Source organism: Puntigrus tetrazona, chromosome 3, assembly GCF_018831695.1.
Source record: "Puntigrus tetrazona isolate hp1 chromosome 3, ASM1883169v1, whole genome shotgun sequence".
In the NCBI taxonomy this organism is placed as follows: Eukaryota; Metazoa; Chordata; class Actinopteri; order Cypriniformes; family Cyprinidae; genus Puntigrus; species Puntigrus tetrazona.
The window spans coordinates 6,541,299-6,559,991 of NC_056701.1; the positions used below are offsets into that span (position 1 = coordinate 6,541,299).

The 18,693-nt window shown below is 43.3% G+C and overlaps 1 protein-coding gene across 4 annotated transcripts in view; it reads left to right on the plus strand.

Annotated features, from left to right (window-relative positions):
- gcgra (glucagon receptor a) overlaps positions 1-18,693 on the plus strand; it is a 51,355-nt gene that overhangs the window by 21,963 nt on the left and 10,699 nt on the right. For 2 of the 4 annotated variants that reach the window (XM_043234813.1, XM_043234812.1), the window contains 6 exons: positions 13,408-13,559; positions 16,097-16,193; positions 16,434-16,541; positions 17,421-17,524; positions 17,801-17,907; positions 18,039-18,207. In XM_043234813.1, coding sequence (XP_043090748.1) covers positions 13,506-13,559; positions 16,097-16,193; positions 16,434-16,541; positions 17,421-17,524; positions 17,801-17,907; positions 18,039-18,207 — 639 coding nt within the window. In that variant the 5' untranslated portion in view covers positions 13,408-13,505. The remainder of the gene's footprint in view (positions 1-13,407; positions 13,560-16,096; positions 16,194-16,433; positions 16,542-17,420; positions 17,525-17,800; positions 17,908-18,038; positions 18,208-18,693) is intronic. The other 2 variants (XM_043234814.1, XM_043234816.1) reach the window with 2 other exon arrangements.

The window sequence follows — 18,693 nt, forward strand, 5'->3', positions numbered from 1 at the left end:
AACATTCATTTCCATTTTTTTGTGTTTTCTGGGCAAGACATGCTTTTCATACCTGAAGTTGTTTCAGCATGAAGCAATCATGCCTGAAATCATGCCTATGTAGTAGCCTGATTGTCTACTACATAGATAGAGATCTGAAAAGACACAGAATAATATGCAGCAGTAGAAGAAAGGTGTTAAATAAAGATCACAAATCAATCTCCATTCCAATACCTAGCTTGCTGCCAAATGTTTGCCTATAGCGCCCTGTGAACACTTTTGAAGAATTAAACTACAGGTAGTATAAATAAAATAAGTAAATGTGATCCCAGTATAGAACCTTGTGGGACGCCACTTTTAAAATTTGCAGAGGATAAAGAAATATTGTTTGTATTCTCACTGAACTTTTTATGAAAAACTGATATAAACCACCTTAAAACGCACCTTGAATACCATGTTGATCAGTAAGAATGGCATAATCAATTTTCTCCAAAGCTGTACTTAGATCCAATAAAATCCGACATGCACAGCTACTAGAATCATTTTATCCTTATTCAGTACTTTTAAAAATTGCACTTATTTAAATAGGTTTGTAGACTTTTCTAAATCAGTTACTTATGTAGGATGCTGCCTTTGTAGACAGTAGACATTAATTCAGCTCAGTCGGTTTTGGAACAAAGCCATTTCGTCTCGTCTGTGACATATCAGACTTGGTGTTGATAGAAATGACATGGTAGAGTAGATGGAGTCAGCGGTAGTCTGGGAGTCTGCTGACACAGGCAGAGAAGTAGTGACATTAATCTAAACCTCAATGAAATGACAGCATGTGGGGTACGATGTGACAGGGGTGTGCGGCGTTGGCACTCAGACATTTCCTACCGCGTTCCTCGCTGGCGTACAACTGCGCCAACATGCTGGTTCATGACACCATATCTCTGAGCCCTCTGTAAGCTTCTAATCAGATCATAGGCCCTTAACTGTCATGTCCCAGTGGGAGAGATGTGCTCTGGGAACTGCACTTGTTCTCTTATCCCAGTTAAATGGGGTAAAACGGCTTAGTGGGACACTGGTTATTGTCTGCATGCTAGTATACTCACTGAACTATACATTTAACTATACATTTACATTGTTTGCAAATTGTTAAAGGCATTGCATCTGCCCCAGAAAATGAAAAAAAACCTGACTAATAATAATAACTAATTACCACAATAAACACAAAGCAATTCTGGTCTTACAAAAAAAATACTCCTAAAATAAAAGGAAACATCAGCTTGAGAGATTGACAGGGTCACTGGCTGAGTGCCAGCCTCATTTCACTGGGCAAGAGGTATCAGTGCACCTGTAAAACTAATGCGTATTTGTCTATGTATAAATGTGAGATCTCAGTACGTTTGACTGCTGCTGTGGCATTAAACATTCCACTAATGAATTTGTTCAGGTTTGGGTCACTAAACCCAGAGCACACAGAAATGGCACGGCTGTAATTAAACACGTGTGTCTGTCCGCTCTCTCTGGGCTCTTCAGAGGGACATGAGTGCAGCCCTGTATTGTGCGCTCCAGTCAGAGAGGTTTGTTTTCTCTTTCGTGACAGTCAGTGTTCCCATTTAGCAAAATGGCAGAATAAAATACAGCCTTTAAATACAAAAAAGTCAATGGTTGTTTTGCGGCACTTGTAAATTATCAGTGAATGCTCGATGCCATGCCGGTTTTTCACTTAAGAGACATTCATAGTCGCCTCTGTAATTACATTCTCTATTGAATTTAGATAGTATTGAACAATGATAGAAATCATCACTTAAATAGCGATATTGAATGATTACTGAAGCACAGTTACTGAGACCACTTTTTATTATTGGTCACACATCATATTATTGTGTTCGTGTTATACCTCTTACTTACATTATTATTGCTATTACTTTACATTATACAGGCCTACTGTTCAGACATTTAGGTCAGCCATTGTTTTAAGAAATTAATACATTTTTCAGCGACTGATTATAATTGACATTAAATTGTTTAAATGCTTGTTACTAAACTGTATTGTTGTTTTTTTTTTTAAAACTAGCGGTATCTTGAATAGCTACTGCTATCTAACAAATTAGCTTAACCAACAGACTAAAAATTAAATAAATAGAAATTTAGATTTATATGCTAGCTTAACTTCAGACATTACAGAGATGTGCACGGTGACAGATTGCAAGAATGAGCAGTGGAGATATAGTCCCGTGAGCTGCTAGCATAAAGCTAACAGCGTTGTTTTATCTTTGTACACTAACTCATTACCTACAGCCTCAGAGCCACTAGTCATTATTTTGCACTTTTCACACCAGATTTTATGCGTTGCCTTTGGGATTGTTTAATAAGCTCAAACCGCATCTGTGTTGTTTCTTTTTTAGCCACTGCTGGCAGAGATTGGTTTAAAGATGTGATTTGAGAGTTGGCTAAAGTTGCAGCTTTAGGTAGGCTCGAAGATATCCCTTTGTCAGTTTTTTTCTTGTTAAGTGAGATTAGCTTAATAGGACTCAAGTGCTATTCCTGAGTAATATTCCCCAACTTCCTTCTAACAGAATTCCAGCATGTGCTTGAGGCAAGGTCTCAGGTGTTGAAACTGTCAAACAGTGTTAGCGCTGTGCGAGGCAACAGTGGGGGGGTGCAATTTTAAAGCGCCTCTGGTGCACATAAACTTTCCTGACCCACTGGCTGAATTTTAATTTGCTTAAACAGCTCGTAACAAAATGGATCTGTGGTCTGTTGCTTCGCATATCATAGTAAACTTTTTTTACAACAGCTAAAATGACATTTGCCCCTTAAATTATACTTAATGTTAGTCACATGGTCATTATTCATTAAGACAAATATTAAAAACCCGTAAGGCCATCTTTTACATCTTCCTTAAGCTCATCTGTAGTTTTGTCTCATTCATCTTTTAATCATATTTGAAAATGTCTTAACTCCAAAGCAAGCAAAGCAATTATGTACGTATATATACATATAAAGAGTTCATTTACAAAAACAAATTAGACGCATTTTTAAATAATCTAGTTTTTGAATCTAGAAGAAGGAGGAATTTGGGCTGGTAGATACCTGACAAATGTTGTTGTTGTTGTGATCATAGACTGTGTGGATTGGGCTTTTCTCTCACCTTTGTTATGCACTGCTTTTGCAAGGTTCTGCGAAAACTCATTCAGCTTTTATTTTCCTTTTTACGCCCTGAAGAATATATCATATATTCAACAAGTTTGTCAAAATCATCCATTGATGAAACTCCTCTAAGCTAGCATGTCTTTTCACAAGGAAAGTAGCCTTGTCACCTGACCTGAATACATTGGGCTGATTTGCTAAAATTGACTTTTCTGCTTCTGTTCAAAAACAACACGGGCGGCTTCTGCAGTAAAACTTGAGTTTTGACTGGGCCACACGAACCTAACTAATCATTCTGATGGATTTCTGCAGGACGGCAAGAACATTAGATTTAAGCTGAAGGGCGCATAATGCTTTTCTGTGATCTATTGGAGGCTTTAGTATGCGGTGAGCACGGTGTGTGGTGGCCAGTGTGATAGGGGGAAGAAATGCGAAATTTAAGTAAACACGTTTATTTGCTGAAAGTATTTAAATATTGAACATGGCAGACACTGTTTTATTTTGGTAAAATTACCTCTAGTGAAATTACTGTTCATACCATAGTTTTATAACATAGTTTGTTTAAACTGTATAGCATTTAAACTGTAGCGAATTAGCTCAAACAAGAAGATTTAAGATTTTATTACTGTTTTACGGCTGATCAACAAGATCTAAGACATTAGCTTGTAAGCACAAAACATAAGATACTTTTCTTTTGAATATGCATAAGGCTTTATTGGATACATATAAAACACCTAAACACATGCATTTACACATTAATAAGAGTTGTAGAAAGAGAAAGAGTGAGAAATTAAAGAGTTCAAGAGAATGAAAATGTGAAATCCCAAGTTTACAGCAATATTTGCAATTGCATGGACTTGAACAACCATCAATCACTTGATTAACCCTCGCATTGAGTTCCTCAATGAGTTTACGAATTATATTAAATTCACCAGTTCAGCCTGAATCTTGTCATCATTGCAGAAAAGGGTTTCCTTTTGTTGCTGATTGGCTGGAAGTTCAGTGGTTGTGGAAGTCTTGGGTGACCGATGATTGGAGTGGAGTGGCAGTCTGGTTGAAGTTCTGATGCAGTGCGCTCAGAGACTCGGAAACATGGCAGACAAAACTTAACTTACACGAACTTGCACGGAAAGAAAAGAAACTACAATAAAGAATATAGAGGTAACAAGACTAGATGGGGTTTTCTTCTCATTGTGGCTGGGTCACAGCAGACGTGCAGGCTGAAGCATGCTGGAATGGCTCTCAAAGAATGCAAAACATGATGACTAAAAGCTAGAAGGTAAAAGCAGGCTAAGAGCGCAACGTGACTAAAAGCATACTAAAAGTATACTAAGAGCCAAATGTTAGAGTCATGGCTAAGAGTGAATTTTAAACTCAGCTTTGGACACAACCCAACCCATAATATGATACATTTGACTAAGAATTGATGGGAAGAAACATTTCGTAGAGCAAAGAGATTGGAAAGAGATATATATATATATATGTATTGTGTCGGGGTGAAGAAACACACAGCAAGGAGGGCTCAAATCAAAAACCCCAGAGGGTGGTTTTATTAACAAAAAAACAAATAATCTTCAGAAGTGTAGGTGGTTGTGCCAGTCCGTGCCGTGAAGGTGCTTGCTTCCTCTCTCTCTTCCTCTTCCTTCGTTCTCCCCTTCTCTAAGGTGCGTGGTGAATCCGTGTCCTCTTGCCGTAAGGTCTATACACTGCTTTCTGCGGGATAAGAGAAGATCCGTTAGTTATCTCTAGCATGGAGACAGTTCTCTCTGAGACTGTGCTGCGTGGCCTTTTATCCCGCCCTGCTGACAAGCAACAGCTGAGACCGGTCAGCCTGTAACGAGTGCATGCAGGTGCTCCTCGTCTGTTACCAGGACGACGCTGATGGCTGCTCGGGACGCCGCGTCACACTCCCCTAAGTGTCGTGGTCCTGAAACGAATCGTGCGTTAGGGGGAAGCAGGGGTTGGGTGGGGAGTGACCCTGACAGACCTGCGAAAGCTGCCCAGATCCGAGAGAGACCGTTGCTCGGTGGACGCACCACAAAGTGGAAATCCTGGAGCGCTAGGAACCACCGGGTCACCCTCGCGTTGGTTTCCCTTGGGCCGGGCCATCCACTGCAGGGGAGCATGGTCAGTGAGGAGGGTGAACTTCCGGCCGAGGAGGTAGTACCGCAGCTCCAGGATTGCCCACTTGACGGTTGGGCCTCCTTTTCTACTGCCGCATAGTTCTTCTCGGCCGGGGACAGCTTTCGCTGATGTATAGGACCGGATGCTCCTCGCCCTCCTGGACTTGGGAGAGGACTGCCCCAACCCCGTATCGGAGGCATCCGTCTGTAGCAGGAAGGGACAGCTGAAATCCGGCGCTCGGAGGACCGGTTCCGGCGTTAGCGCCTTCTTGATCTTCGAACGCCTCTTCTGTCTCGGTGTCCACTTTATCTTCTCAGGCTGCCCCTTCCTGGTCAGGTCCGTCAGGAGGCGGCTACCGATGGGGATAAAACAACGATAGTAACCCGCTAACCCCAGAAAGGCTCGTACCTGGGTTTTGGTGAGGGGCCTCGGGCGTTCTTGACGGCTTCTACCTTGTCTTCTTGGGGTCGGATAAGGCCCCTCCCGATGAGGTACCTTGCTTCCGACAGCGCCAGGTGACATTTACGGGGTTGGCTGTGAGCCCAGCCCTCCGAGTTCGGACAGCACCCTCCGCAACCGCTCTAGGTGGTCCTCCCAGGTCTCTGAGTGAACGACGGCGTCGTCCAGATAGGCCGCGGCGTAAGGACGACGATCATTTGTTGAAGGTTGCGGGGCCCCGTGTAGCAAGTCCGGTACTGCCAGTGTCCGCTAGGGGTGGAAAACGCGGTTTTAGCTCTTGAAGATTTTGAGAGGGGTACCTGCCAGTAGCCTTTCGTTAGGTCGAGGGTAGAGATGTACGGGCCCTTCCCAGTCGGTCAATAACTTCCACTGGGCATGGGACCACAAATTCAGAGACCTCGTTCAACCGGAAATCGTTGCAGAATCTGCCATCGGGTTTTGGTACCGTCCACGATAGGACTGGACCACGGGCTGCGAGACGGCTCAATTACTAACTAGCATTTGTTTTATTTCCTCCTCAATAGCCTGCCGATCCGGGACCCGTAGGGCCGCTGCATAACTCCAGGGGCGTCCGATCTCGTGTTCGATGGTGCGGGTCAGGAGAGAACATAGAGAACTGACCGACCAGGTGCTGGAAGCCGAAGATGGGGGTTGGTGTCGACAACCACGGGACCGGTGGTCGTCAGGCCTGAGACTTGTCCTCGTTCCTCTCCACATCTTGAGGAGGTTAACGTCTATCGGTTCGTGTTAAAAAGCTGATGTAATCTATACGTAACCGGGCCGAGTTTCTCCATCACGGTGTATGGCCCCTGCCACGTCGCCAGAAACTTACAGGTTGCCGTGGGAGCGAGGACCAAGACCTTGTCACCGGGCTGGAACTCCCGTGGTTGGGCTGCCCGGTTGTAGTGTCGCTGTTGAGCCTGTTGGGCTTTACAAAGTGCTCCCGGACTAATGGCATAACGCTGGTCTATCCGGTCCCTCATCTCCCCTGCGTGCTCCACGACGGTAGATGGGCTGCCGGCTGCTGCTCCCAGGCCTCCTTGGCGACGTCCAGGAGGCCCGAGGCTGTCGGCCAAAGAGGAGCTCGAAGGGTGTAAAGCCCGTTGAGGCTTGGGGAACTTCCGGATGCCGAAGAGTATGTAAGGCAGCATCAGGTCCCAGTCCGCCTGTCCTCCGCCACCACGCCTGGAGCATCTGTTTGAGGGTCTGGTTGAATCGCTCAACCAGTCCGTCCGTCTGTGGGGTGGTAGACCGTAGTCCTTATCTGTTTTACCTGCAGCAGCCGGCAGAGGTCAGCCATTAGCCGGGACATAAAGGGGGTACCCTGATCGGTCAGGATCTCGGCGGGTATGCCGACCGGCTGAAGAGAAGGAACAGCTCCTTGGCGATTGCCTTCGCCGTGGCCTTCCGGAGGGGTATCGCCTCGGGGTAACGGGTGGCGTAGTCGACAATAACCAGCACGTGTTCGTGTCCCGGGCGGACTTCGCAACGGCCCACAAGGTCCATCCCGATGCGCTCGGACGCGTCGATGATGGGTAGCGGGATGAGAGGACTGGGAGGAGGAGTGCGAGGCGGCGTTAGCTGGCACGTTGGGCAGGCCTGGCAGAACCGTTTCAGACCCGGCCAGTGAAACCGGTCTCGGATTCGTTGGGCTGTGTTGGCGGCTCCGAGGTGCCCTGCCATTGGATGGGAGTGTGCCAGCTCTAGGATTGCCTCAGTCTTTGATTTTGGCACCACCAACAGCAGTTTCTCCTCCCCCCTCCGCTGGGCGACACAGTACAACAGGCCATTTTTACAACAAAATGTGGGAGAGGATGTGGCCCTGGCCGCACATCCTGTTCCTCTATAACGCGCACTTCGCGGCCAACAGTGTTTAAGGCGGTCATCGTCTTTTTGGGCCCTGGCGAACGAGCCCCCTCTCGAACCTGTTGAAAAACATCAAAAACAGGTTAGAGCTCTGGGAGGGGGACTCACCTTCTCTTCCGCTATCCGAGGCCAGCAACGCCGGGCGGGTCCGTGGCTTGCGGGCTTGCCGGGGTTGTTGGCGGTTCCCTCTGGGGCTGGCCGGTTGAGTGGCGGCGGCGAGTAGCTGGTCAAAACCTGGCCAATCCCTTCCCAACAGGACTGGCACGGGGAGGTCCTTCACCAGTCCGACTTCCACTGATGTGGACACGTCGCGCCGGAACTTGCAGTGTGTCCCCGTGTACACAGGTGATGGGAATGAACGTTTTCTTTTCCGTACGGGGGGCCAGAACGTTCGTGCGCACCAGGGAAACGGCACTGCCTGAGTCCAGTAGAGCCCGAAAGGGTTTCCCGTTCACCCGGACTTTGGCTTCTGGAGCTCCCTGGGGTGGCTCGTGGTGCACGATACAGCCGGCCAGCCACGCGGGCACCGGATTTTCCGTGGGCATGGGTTCATCGCGTGGAGAGGGAACCGCCGGCCTGTGTACTGGTCTCGACGTGCCCTCCGGCATGCGTCGCTCCTGGACCACCCTCCGGGGAAAAAGCGGCGCTCGCTCCCCAGGCTCCCGAGATTGGGCCGCATCCGCCAGCTCCACTGCCTCGACGAGCTCGGCGGTTGTGGTCGGGCTTCGCATTCGGACTGCCTGTCTGTGGGAGCGGGGAAGGGCTCTCAAAAACCGATCGACCATGACTCGCTCCGCCACTTGACTCGCGGTTGAGGTCCCGTCGAGGAGCCAGTGTTGCGTAAGGCGCGCGAGGTCCGCTGCTTGCGCACGGGCGGGGAGGCGGGGGTTATACTCCCAGCTGTGAAACTGCTGGGCCGCTGCGATCGGTGAGAGGCCGAGCCGGGAGAGGATTTCTCGGCGCACTTCCGTGTAGTCCTCTGCCGCCTCGAAAGAAAGGGAGAAATACGCGCACTGCGCCTCGCCGGTTAAGAGGGGGGCTAGTATCCGCGCCATTCTCGGGGTGCCAACCTTCCGCGTTGGCTGTCGCTTTCAAACATTTTTAGGTAGGCTTCTGGATCGTTTATTTTTGGCAGCAGTTTGGTGGCTTGGCTCCGAGGGTCCGTGATGGAATCTTTGGGCAGCGGCGGTTCGTAGGGCGACGAGCTCCTGCTCCGTTTCGCCCTGTCGAGTAGCCAGGTGTTCCACGATTTGTTGCTGGCGGACGCTAATCTCGGTGAGCCTTTGTAGCAGCTCTTCCATGACGGGGGGGGAAGGAGCGCTACGCCACACGGCAAACTAAACGGGAGACAAGAAGAAAAAAAAGTAAGGGGGAAGACGAGATCGCTTGCCGGTGTTTCTTCACACTTTTGCCGCATTCTCCACCAGTGTGACGGGGTGAAGAAACACACAGCAAGGAGGGCTCAAATCAAAAACCCCAGAGGGTGGTTTTATTAACAAAAAAACAAATAATCTTCTAGAAGTGTAGGTGGTTGTGCCAGTCCGTGCCGTGAAGGTGCTCGTGCTTCCTCTCTCTCTTCCTCTTCCTTCGTTCTCCCCTTCTCTAAGGTGCGTGGTGAATCCGTGTCCTCTGGTGCCGTCTGACCGGTCTATACACTGCTTTCTGCGGGATAAGAGAAGATCCGTTAGTTATCTCTAGCATGGAGACAGTTCTCTCTGACACTGTGCTGCGTGGCCTTTTTATCCCGCCCTGCTGACAAGCAACAGCTGAGACCGGTCAGCCTGTAACGAGTGCATGCAGGTGCTCCTCGTCTGTTACCAGGACGACGCTGATGGCTGCTCGGGACGCTCGTCACAGTATATATATATATAATATGTTATTATGCATATCAGGGAGTATTTGCTCAGAAGTCATTTTAAGATTATTTTATTGTATCTACACATGAGTTGGGATTATTAATAAGCGTTTCTTTTGTGTAAATGTTGCAAGCTGTCCTGTGAAAGAGTTGACTGAGATTACTTCAGACTTGTGGCACCAGCGTCTCCTGGACACATTTATGACATGCTGTTGTTCTGGGCCTCTTCGCGGAATTTCGGCTTCTCATGTTACAATGTTCATCTCAAACCTTAACGTGTCTAAATCACTCTGATCCCCTAGTAAATAGATGAAAAACTAAAACACCACACGGGTGTGAACTGAACATGAGACGGAACCGAATCGCGATCCCTGGCCCTGCAGAGAGAAGTGAAAAAGAAATAAAAGATTTGTGACAGCAAGTCCGACTGCAGGAATCAAGAGTGAGGACTCGCCCTGCAAACATTTTCACTGATCCGACCACAAAAACAACCGAAAATCTCTACGTAACATAAACGAATAAACAAATACTATACATTTTTAACCTACATATAACCTACATCAGAGGAGTTCAAGAGTATATGTTAGAAAACAACCAGGTTGCCGAAGCCTTCCTCACACAATCTACCATCTATGACTTGTTAAAAAGCCACTGTGATGCATTTCCCAGCAGATTTTCAAAATTCATTCATTCAATGTGATTCATCTGTCCACTAAACCAGCGGTTCCCAATCCCGGCCCTCGCTCCCCACCGCTCTGCATATTTTCTATGTCTCTCTTTGTTAACGCACCTGATTCTGATAAAGTTCGTTATTCCAAGAGACTTCCGTGCATGGTCCCTACACAGTGTTCATTGCCGCAGTGGAAACCGGTTAATGTTTACTTCGCTTCGGAACATTCATTCACGGATTCGCACCGTAAATGAATACGATTTAAATTGCGTCTCGCACACTTCAATGCACTTTGAGTAGAACTCAGACACCACTTGTGTGAAAATGTGAATGTTACGAAATGTGCAAAGCTGTGGGGCGCAATGACCAGAATTGAGAATGGCTGCTATAAACTTTGTAACTACATGTCCACTAGCAGCCACTGGAGTCATAGTAGACTTAGTAGTTTGCTTAATATATGTTAACACTTTATGTGTCAACTTAACCCTTAGCAGCCGAAATGGTCAACTAATAAGAGGCATGTAGTTGCAAACTAATAAAAGTTACTTATTCGCTTAGCGAATGTTTAAAGTAAACTTTTTTCAGATTTTGCGCTTACCTTGATGTTAGGCATGCAATGGAAAAAAAAGGTATACACTGTACATTGTGAAATTTTCTAAGTGAGAATAGTTCAAATCCGTTTTAGTGAAATTTAATGTAAGGTATAATACATAATAAGCATTGCTTTATTCATAACAATCATGAATGCGCAACATTCTGAAACCTCTTATGAAGTCTGAAGCAGTGTCGGTTATTAGATCATCTGACTTCAAGTCAAAAATTAAACAACAATTTACTTTCATAATGTTTAGTGATGACTGAAATAAAAATAAAGGAAAAGGGAATATTCTGTGAGCAAAGGTGGTTTAAATTGTGTATTTCTATAGAGAATCAGGTAGTAGCGTAGCATTGACATCAACATTCAGGTTAATGCTTACATCGTGATAAAAGATCACAAATCATTATTGTTAAATTGAATTATTAGTCTTGTATTCACCACAAGCTGAATGGTGAAAGATCATTTAACTTGCCTGCCCCCAGCCTGCCCAGAGACTAGAACAGAATGGAATTTGAAACGTTTTAGCCAAAAATGTTTCCATGGTAAAGGTGTTTTTTGCAGAAACGTTTCAGATTTCGTTCTGTTCTCCGACTACGGCTGAAGTAGGGGTGGGAATGCGGATCGATAACCAGGTGAGTGACTGTTACTGCACTTTGGGAGGCCAACACACGGATGCCTAGCTTCCTTGAACCCGCATGTATGCCACAATTTGAAACGTGTTATTTGATAACCAATAACAGATCACCGATTCCTTTTAAATTTATGCGATAATGAATGGCTAGTTGTGGTAGAAATGTCACAGAAATGAATGAGGAGTGTCATGAAGTTATGATGTCGATTAGAATTGTGTGGTAGAATATTATTACTCATCCAAATCTTAAAATGAGCTTGTTTCAATCCATTCTGGGACTGCATCCTACAAGTTATCTTGCCTGGGATCCATTAGAGGGTTGATTTACTCAACCTCATGTTGCTCCAAACCTATGACTTTCTTTTTCTGTGGAATTTAAAAGATATTTTGAGAACCGTCTGGACTATTTTTTTATATCTTTACAACGGAAGCCAATGGTCATCAAAAACACAGACGCAAAAAAAAGTCGTTCGGGTTTAGAACAACATGAGGGTGACTAAATGATGACGAAAAGTGCATTTTTGATATGCAGCCTATGTAGCTCTCTTTCTAGGATTTAGTCTGCATCTGTTCTGTGATCGTATCTGTTACCTCCGTGTTCTGTTTTCACATCTCTCTCCAAACCATGTCAGTAATTGAGCTGGATGTGTTGTAAGGGTTAGAGTAACTTGTCCGCTGCTATCTGCTTCATCACACGCAAGCAAGAGCTCGGAGCAAAGACAGCGACATGGTCAACAGTCTGTGACCTTCCTTTGCCCAGAGGCTTCTGCAGAAAAGTAGGATAATGAGCGTGTTGTTTTTATACTGTAGATCAGTAGTCCAGGTCCTAATTGCACTGCAAACATTCTTTGTTCTTGTATGCTATCCTGATTGCTCACATTCAGCAAACAGTGAAATGAGTTTAGGGAGCCAATGAGGCTCAACATGATTACTCAACATGATGTTTGCAGCCTTAATCAATGGAAAAAAACCGAACATCGGGGGACGTTGTAGTTCTCGCTCTTTTTTGGGGGGGCGGGGGTGGTGAACGTGGTCAATAGGTATTTCCTATTATGCTAACTGTATACATGCATTTCCTAAAATTCCCCAAAAGATTTTCCGCATTGTATAATGATGAAGCATTGCCTATTTTAGTAGTTTTGATTTTTTATTCATATTTATTCGTGCATATAATACAGTTTTAGCATACGTACGATATAAAAATTGTTGGCATGCATAAGATATATGATACGCATCTACCCCACAAACGTAATTCTACCCATCGCAGAGCTTATACACGCCAGTCAGTTATCTATGCTACGGGTTTTTGTTTTTATTTGGTTAGTTTTGGGAATTTTTGGTCTTTTGGAGCCCCTACAGTCGAGTGAGTGGAAGTGACTGTTATGAATGTATTTAGTGTGAATTTAGTAACAATGTGACAATATGAAATTGTTTTTGTGAAGCCGTCTGCTGTCTTTTAGAAAGAAGTTAATGAATATTTGAATTCATGTAGGACCTATTTAGCTAAAAGTGACATTAAAACATTTATATCCCTTTTTAACCTCAAATAAATGGTGTATGAGCTGCATGTGAAGTTTTTTTCCATCAAAGATTTATAAGGGGGGATTCATTTTTTTTTTTTTTAGATTAATAAAAATAAAAATACCAAAAATAAATGTTACTTGACCCGATATTATTAGTGCATTACAGCATTACTGTTTGTACTGTATTTTTGATCAAATAAATGCGGCCTTGGTGAGTATGAGAGACAAAAACATGGAAAAAATAAATCTTAGTTACACTTTATTTTAAGGTGTCCTTGTTACGGTGTAGTTATAAACTGAAGTACTGAGTAATATTTAGTAACTATATGTACTATCTATATGGTTCAGGGTTAGGAATATGGTTACTTATAGTTACTTAATTATAGTTTTCTGCTTTGTGAGATATTTCTAAAATAGCAGCTGGAATATGCAATAACATTTCGACCATGTATGCCACCAACTCCATGATACATATTATCGCAGCATTCAGCTTTATTTGAGGGTTTCATTTGCTTCTTGTTAACGCGTTGAACTCTTCGGCTCTTTCCATCTGTGCTTTAGGCTGTGTGGTGATAGCTGAAGCCTTCCTATGAGGTGAGCGTATCGGTGCGGACCCCCGGCTCCCCTCGCAGCGACAGCAGCAGCAGCAGGACTAAGGGATGTCACAAGTATTCCTCCTTCTGACCCTGCTCAGTTCCTCCTCCTGCATCCAGGTCAGAGCACATTCCTCTTCCTCTCTTTTTCTGTCACTCTCTCTTAAGATGAACAGATGACTGTGAAGAAAATCAACAGTTACATGTGCTAATTTTTGTTACTTGCCTCTCAGAATAAAAAAAAGAGGAAGCAGTGGCTATACTTCTTTATATAATACGTACCGTTACCAATATCAGTTCCTACATTTATTAGCAATCAGATCTAAGCTGAAAATGAATTATCTGGACAAATGGCGCTCTGTAACTCCATCAAGACATGGGCCATGGCTCGTATAATCGGGACTGCCTTGATTTTATCTGGACATCTGCTCACCCTACTGTCTCCCTAGCAGGGACTTGACTAGGTCCTGCTTTTTGTACTTCATACTTGACATATTTTTAAGAAGAATATTTTTTTTATAAGATTATACTTTTAGACTGAGCTGCATGTTATTTGCAGTCAAATGAAAATGCATTTTAGTTTGAATGTGTTGAACTTTAGAGTTGCTCACTTAAGCAAGTACACCTTAAAATTTAATATCACAATTGTCTTTAAAATATGGTTAAAATGTGCTGAAGAATGTAGTCACTATAGTATTTAAACTTGCTTATTAGCGATTCAAGTATTTTGCATGTAGGTATATCTTCTATTTAAACACGTAATAAAAATGTGTCACAGGGCAGGCGATGTAGGCGAAGATAATCCAATAACTAAATACAGAGTTGCAGACTGCAGACTTTCAATTGAAAGTAGCTAAACCTGGTAGCTAAATGTCACTAGATGACATCATAATGGCTATATACAGATGAATAGCTCAGTGGGCAAGATGAGAACATATAGGTTTGTCCAAGAGATTGAATAAGCCAAAGCCATAGAGACTCAGGGTTAACAGATACAACATTCAATAACTGACTGGTTTAACTGATTATAGACTCAATGAACTAATGAAAACGGAACAAAACCAAATATGGGCAAACAGGAACTAAACTAAGGCAGATGACAATACCTATATAAAACACAACCGAAGAGTTCAGGGCTGTGACTATGTCGCTGGGCTATGTCTTTAGTCAAATAAACATCAAGACATCAAAGTAAATGTACTAACGAAGATAGTGAATACATAGCCTACTTAAAATAAGCGTAAAGTTAAATGTTTAATTTGACATTTTTACAAATTGTGTTAAGAAAATCCTTATAGTGTGTGTGTCTATACAGTTATTGTATTATCTTTAAGTTATTTCATATATTCTGGAATCAAGTAAAGTAGTAAAGTAAACATTTCAATTTTTTTTGTTTTAATCTTGATCATTAGTGCTTACAGCTCATGAAATTCACAAATGAGCTGTAGCTCATATATATATATATATATATATATATATATATATATATATATATATATATATATATATATATATATATCCTCCTTAAATGTCATCATCACCCTGCCCTCCACCAGGCTCCTTATGAATTGAGCCTCTTCACCGCCGCAGTTAAATGCCGAGCGCGCCTCTCCTCAAGAGACCGCACGCTGGTGTCCTCGTGGGTCCGGGAAGGGTGCGTGAGGGAATCCCCAAGCCGCCAGAGAAGCGAGCCGTCGGACCCGTAGTCACGGCGGCAACTGCACACATGTACCGCTGACAGGCCAGGATGCCGGGTTGTTTATCCCTTTTGACTGCCGTCCGGAAGAAGCGAAGGAGAAGCCGTGGGAAGAAGCCGCCGCCCCCTCGGCCGAGAGGAGAGCGCATGCGGCCACCGGACTCCGCCCCTTACCTGGACCCTTCCCCCTGGAACACGCCCCCTGCAGCACGACGAGGACACCAGTTCCCCCGTTTATCTTGGACACTTACTCTTTCCCCTGAACACGTTACTTTGTATTTTTATTAATAAAAAAGCCTCTCCGAGGCCTGACGCAACACCCACTGTGTCTGTCGTAAGCTCCTCCTTCACTATACTATATATATATATATATATATATATATATATATATATATATATATATATATATATTTAACATTGAGCCATAAAAATATGTAAATAAAGAAGAAGAAAAAAATAATAGAAATGCTACACACACACACACCCTCAGCTCATTTCAAGTTGGAGTAGTGTATTACTTGCTAAAGATTAGATTAGCCATTAATTCAGCATATTTATGTGAGGAAAAAAGAAAGAAAAACAAGAACATCACAGAGGTTCATTAATAAAGCCCAGCCTGCAGAAGTTGTGCAGTCAATGTATTTTACAGTTAGATTTCAATTCTCCATCTACACTGAAGGTAAGTGACGTAACGCACAGCTTTGTTGTTTGTAATGGGATGTTCACTAGAGCCTGATCTGAACTGTGTTCTCATACAGTGACTAGCTGATCTTATCCAGAGCTGTTTACTTTATATCTGAATGCTTCTATAATGATGCTTACGTAATGTCTTTTCTCATTATTTACTTGGGACAGACCTGTCTTGACATTCATCCAGCTAACTTATTTTGTGTTTTCCAGAAAACTAATGGGATTATATTACTTAATTCACGTAACCTTTTCATGTAATTGGCTCTCGTAGGTGTCATCTGCTGCATCCCTCAAAACTTTGATGGCAAGATGGATGATGTACAGAGAGGAATGTTTTCGAAATATTAGCAGAGAACCACCGATGTCAGGTGAGTTGTTCAACATCCTTCTACAAGCAATGGCCGGAGTCAAAGTGGCTGGAGCGTAAGTTCAGCAGGGGTCTTACACAGACCCCGTCGACAGCCGTGATGAAAGCGCGCGGTGCTGTTAAGGGATGTATGTTGGAAAACACAGCTGAGATCTTTGATTAGGGGTCAGGTCACATACTGATCTTGTTCAGCACAGCAAACAGAGCAGAGGAAACTTTACCATTAATGGTCGTTTTCCAGGTCTGGTGTGCAACAGAACATTTGATAAATATGCCTGCTGGCCGGATGCACTGCCTAATACTACAGTGAGTGTGGCCTGCCCCTGGTACCTGCCCTGGCACAAGGAAGGTAAGACTGCTGCTAATATAACAGGAATAGTTGAAAAGCAGAAATTCAAAAGATATAGATGAAATTTGGGATTTTATTACTTGCTCACCAGTGGATGCTCTGCAGTGAATGGGTGCCGTCAAAGTCCAAGCAGCTGATAAAACATCAAAATAATCCACACCACTCCAAAGTGATGTAAAAAGCTGTATGTTTGTCATGAAACAAAATGCATATTTCTCTCCTGATTCAGACGAGATGATTTTTTCACTGGAGTGGTGTGGATGACTTGTGGGTTATTGTGATGTTTTTATGAGCTGTTTAAACTCTCGTTCTGATGGCACCCATTGACTGCAGAGGATCGTTGGTGAGCAAGTGATAATGTAACCTTTTCTAATGCAGAAACTCATCTAAATCTTGTTTTGGTTGTTTTCCACGAACAGTTTATTTTATCAGGCTACAAAAGCAAAAATCTAACTTATTCACACTTGATTAAGCTTGAAATAAGATTTGAGCAGTTCTAGCAGTCAATATACTGCTTCTAACTAAAATTAGCAATGGTTTTTGTTAGTTATTTATGGCTCTGACATTTAAATAATCACAGATACACGCATTGCAGTTGTGTTTCATTTTCTTTATGCAAAATACATTTGTATATCCTTTTTATTTTGGGGTGAAATATTAGCCAGGCGTGTTTGGACAGGTTGCACAATATTTATGAGAACAAGTCAATTCAGATCCATAATTGTGTGAAAAAATATTATACGTGGCTGCACTTTAAATAATGCACTTCTTTTAGCTTAGCTAATAAAACACTGTATGAAGTATATTTTTAATGCATATATATTATGCTCTCTTATGCATCCTGTGTGACCATGCAATCTGTGTGTGTGTGTGTGTCAGTCCAACATGGCTTCGTGTATCTGGAGTGTGATGCAGAAGGACAGTATAGCAAACAGAAAAATGCCAGCGAATGTCAATCACATGACCCCACGCAAATCAACATGGTATGTGAGCCTTTTGAGGCTAGATGAATAGGTGATTGTAAAACAATAATATAATATGATCCTAATACAACAGCCCAAAAAGTATACTGGAATATTAATAGAATTATAGTTTGTTCAGTTGTATCTGTTTGGCTTCATGACATCTTTCTGAAGACTTTCAGTGGACAAAAAATATGAATGAATATGAATATTTCCATCCACTCTGCATTCAATATGTTGTTGACCTGTGCCTTTGTGTCATTGTCTGAGCAGATGTGTTTATATGTCTGTGTGCAGCAACACTACGGACGGATCCTCAGTCAGTTCTGGACCATGTACACCATCGGATATTCCCTGTCTCTCGCGGCTCTGGTGCTGGCGTTGGGCATCCTGGTGGCCTTTAGGTAACATTCAAGCCAAAACTTGTTTAGAGTCTGTTTTTCGGATCTTTGGTGTCAGCGGTTAAGGAGCTGGGTTAATTTGTGTGAGCGGTGTAATGCTTTTTGACTTATTCACTGCACCGTGATCCCCGCAGGAAGCTGCACTGCATGAGAAACAACATCCACATGAACTTGTTTGCCTCCTTCATCCTGCGAGCCTCTTCTATTCTCATCAAAGACGCCATGTTGGAAAGGCCTGATGACTTCCATGTTGGTCAGGACATCACCACTGAACTGGAGGTGGAGTGGCTGGTTAAAAACGAGGTCCAATAACCTGCTGTCTTTCTTTGTCATTATTGCTATTAAAGGACGATGTATACAGTACTACTATTCAAAGGTTTGCGGGCCGTACGTTTTTGAAAGATGGCTAATGCTCACACCAAGACTGCATTTAATTTTAAATAGTAAAAACTATAATATCGTAAAGTATTCTATTTTATTCTGAAGGTAAAGATTGATTTTTAGCATCATTACTCCAGTCTCAAGATTCCCACAATCCTTTGGAAATCCCTTATTATCTAACATCAGTGCTTAATTAATTTATGATCGATATTTTAGTAAATAATACTTGTAATATTTGTGTAGTATAAGATCTATTTACATTTTCTCCAATACTTTTTGTGCCAAATGCATATGCAATAAAGTTATCTGCAAAAATAACTGACCTTTTCATTGCTAATTTTCCCCCATATGCATTTAATAAATCCTGACAGTAGTTTAATGCCAAAAGGGGGTTTGCGCTGGTGCAGG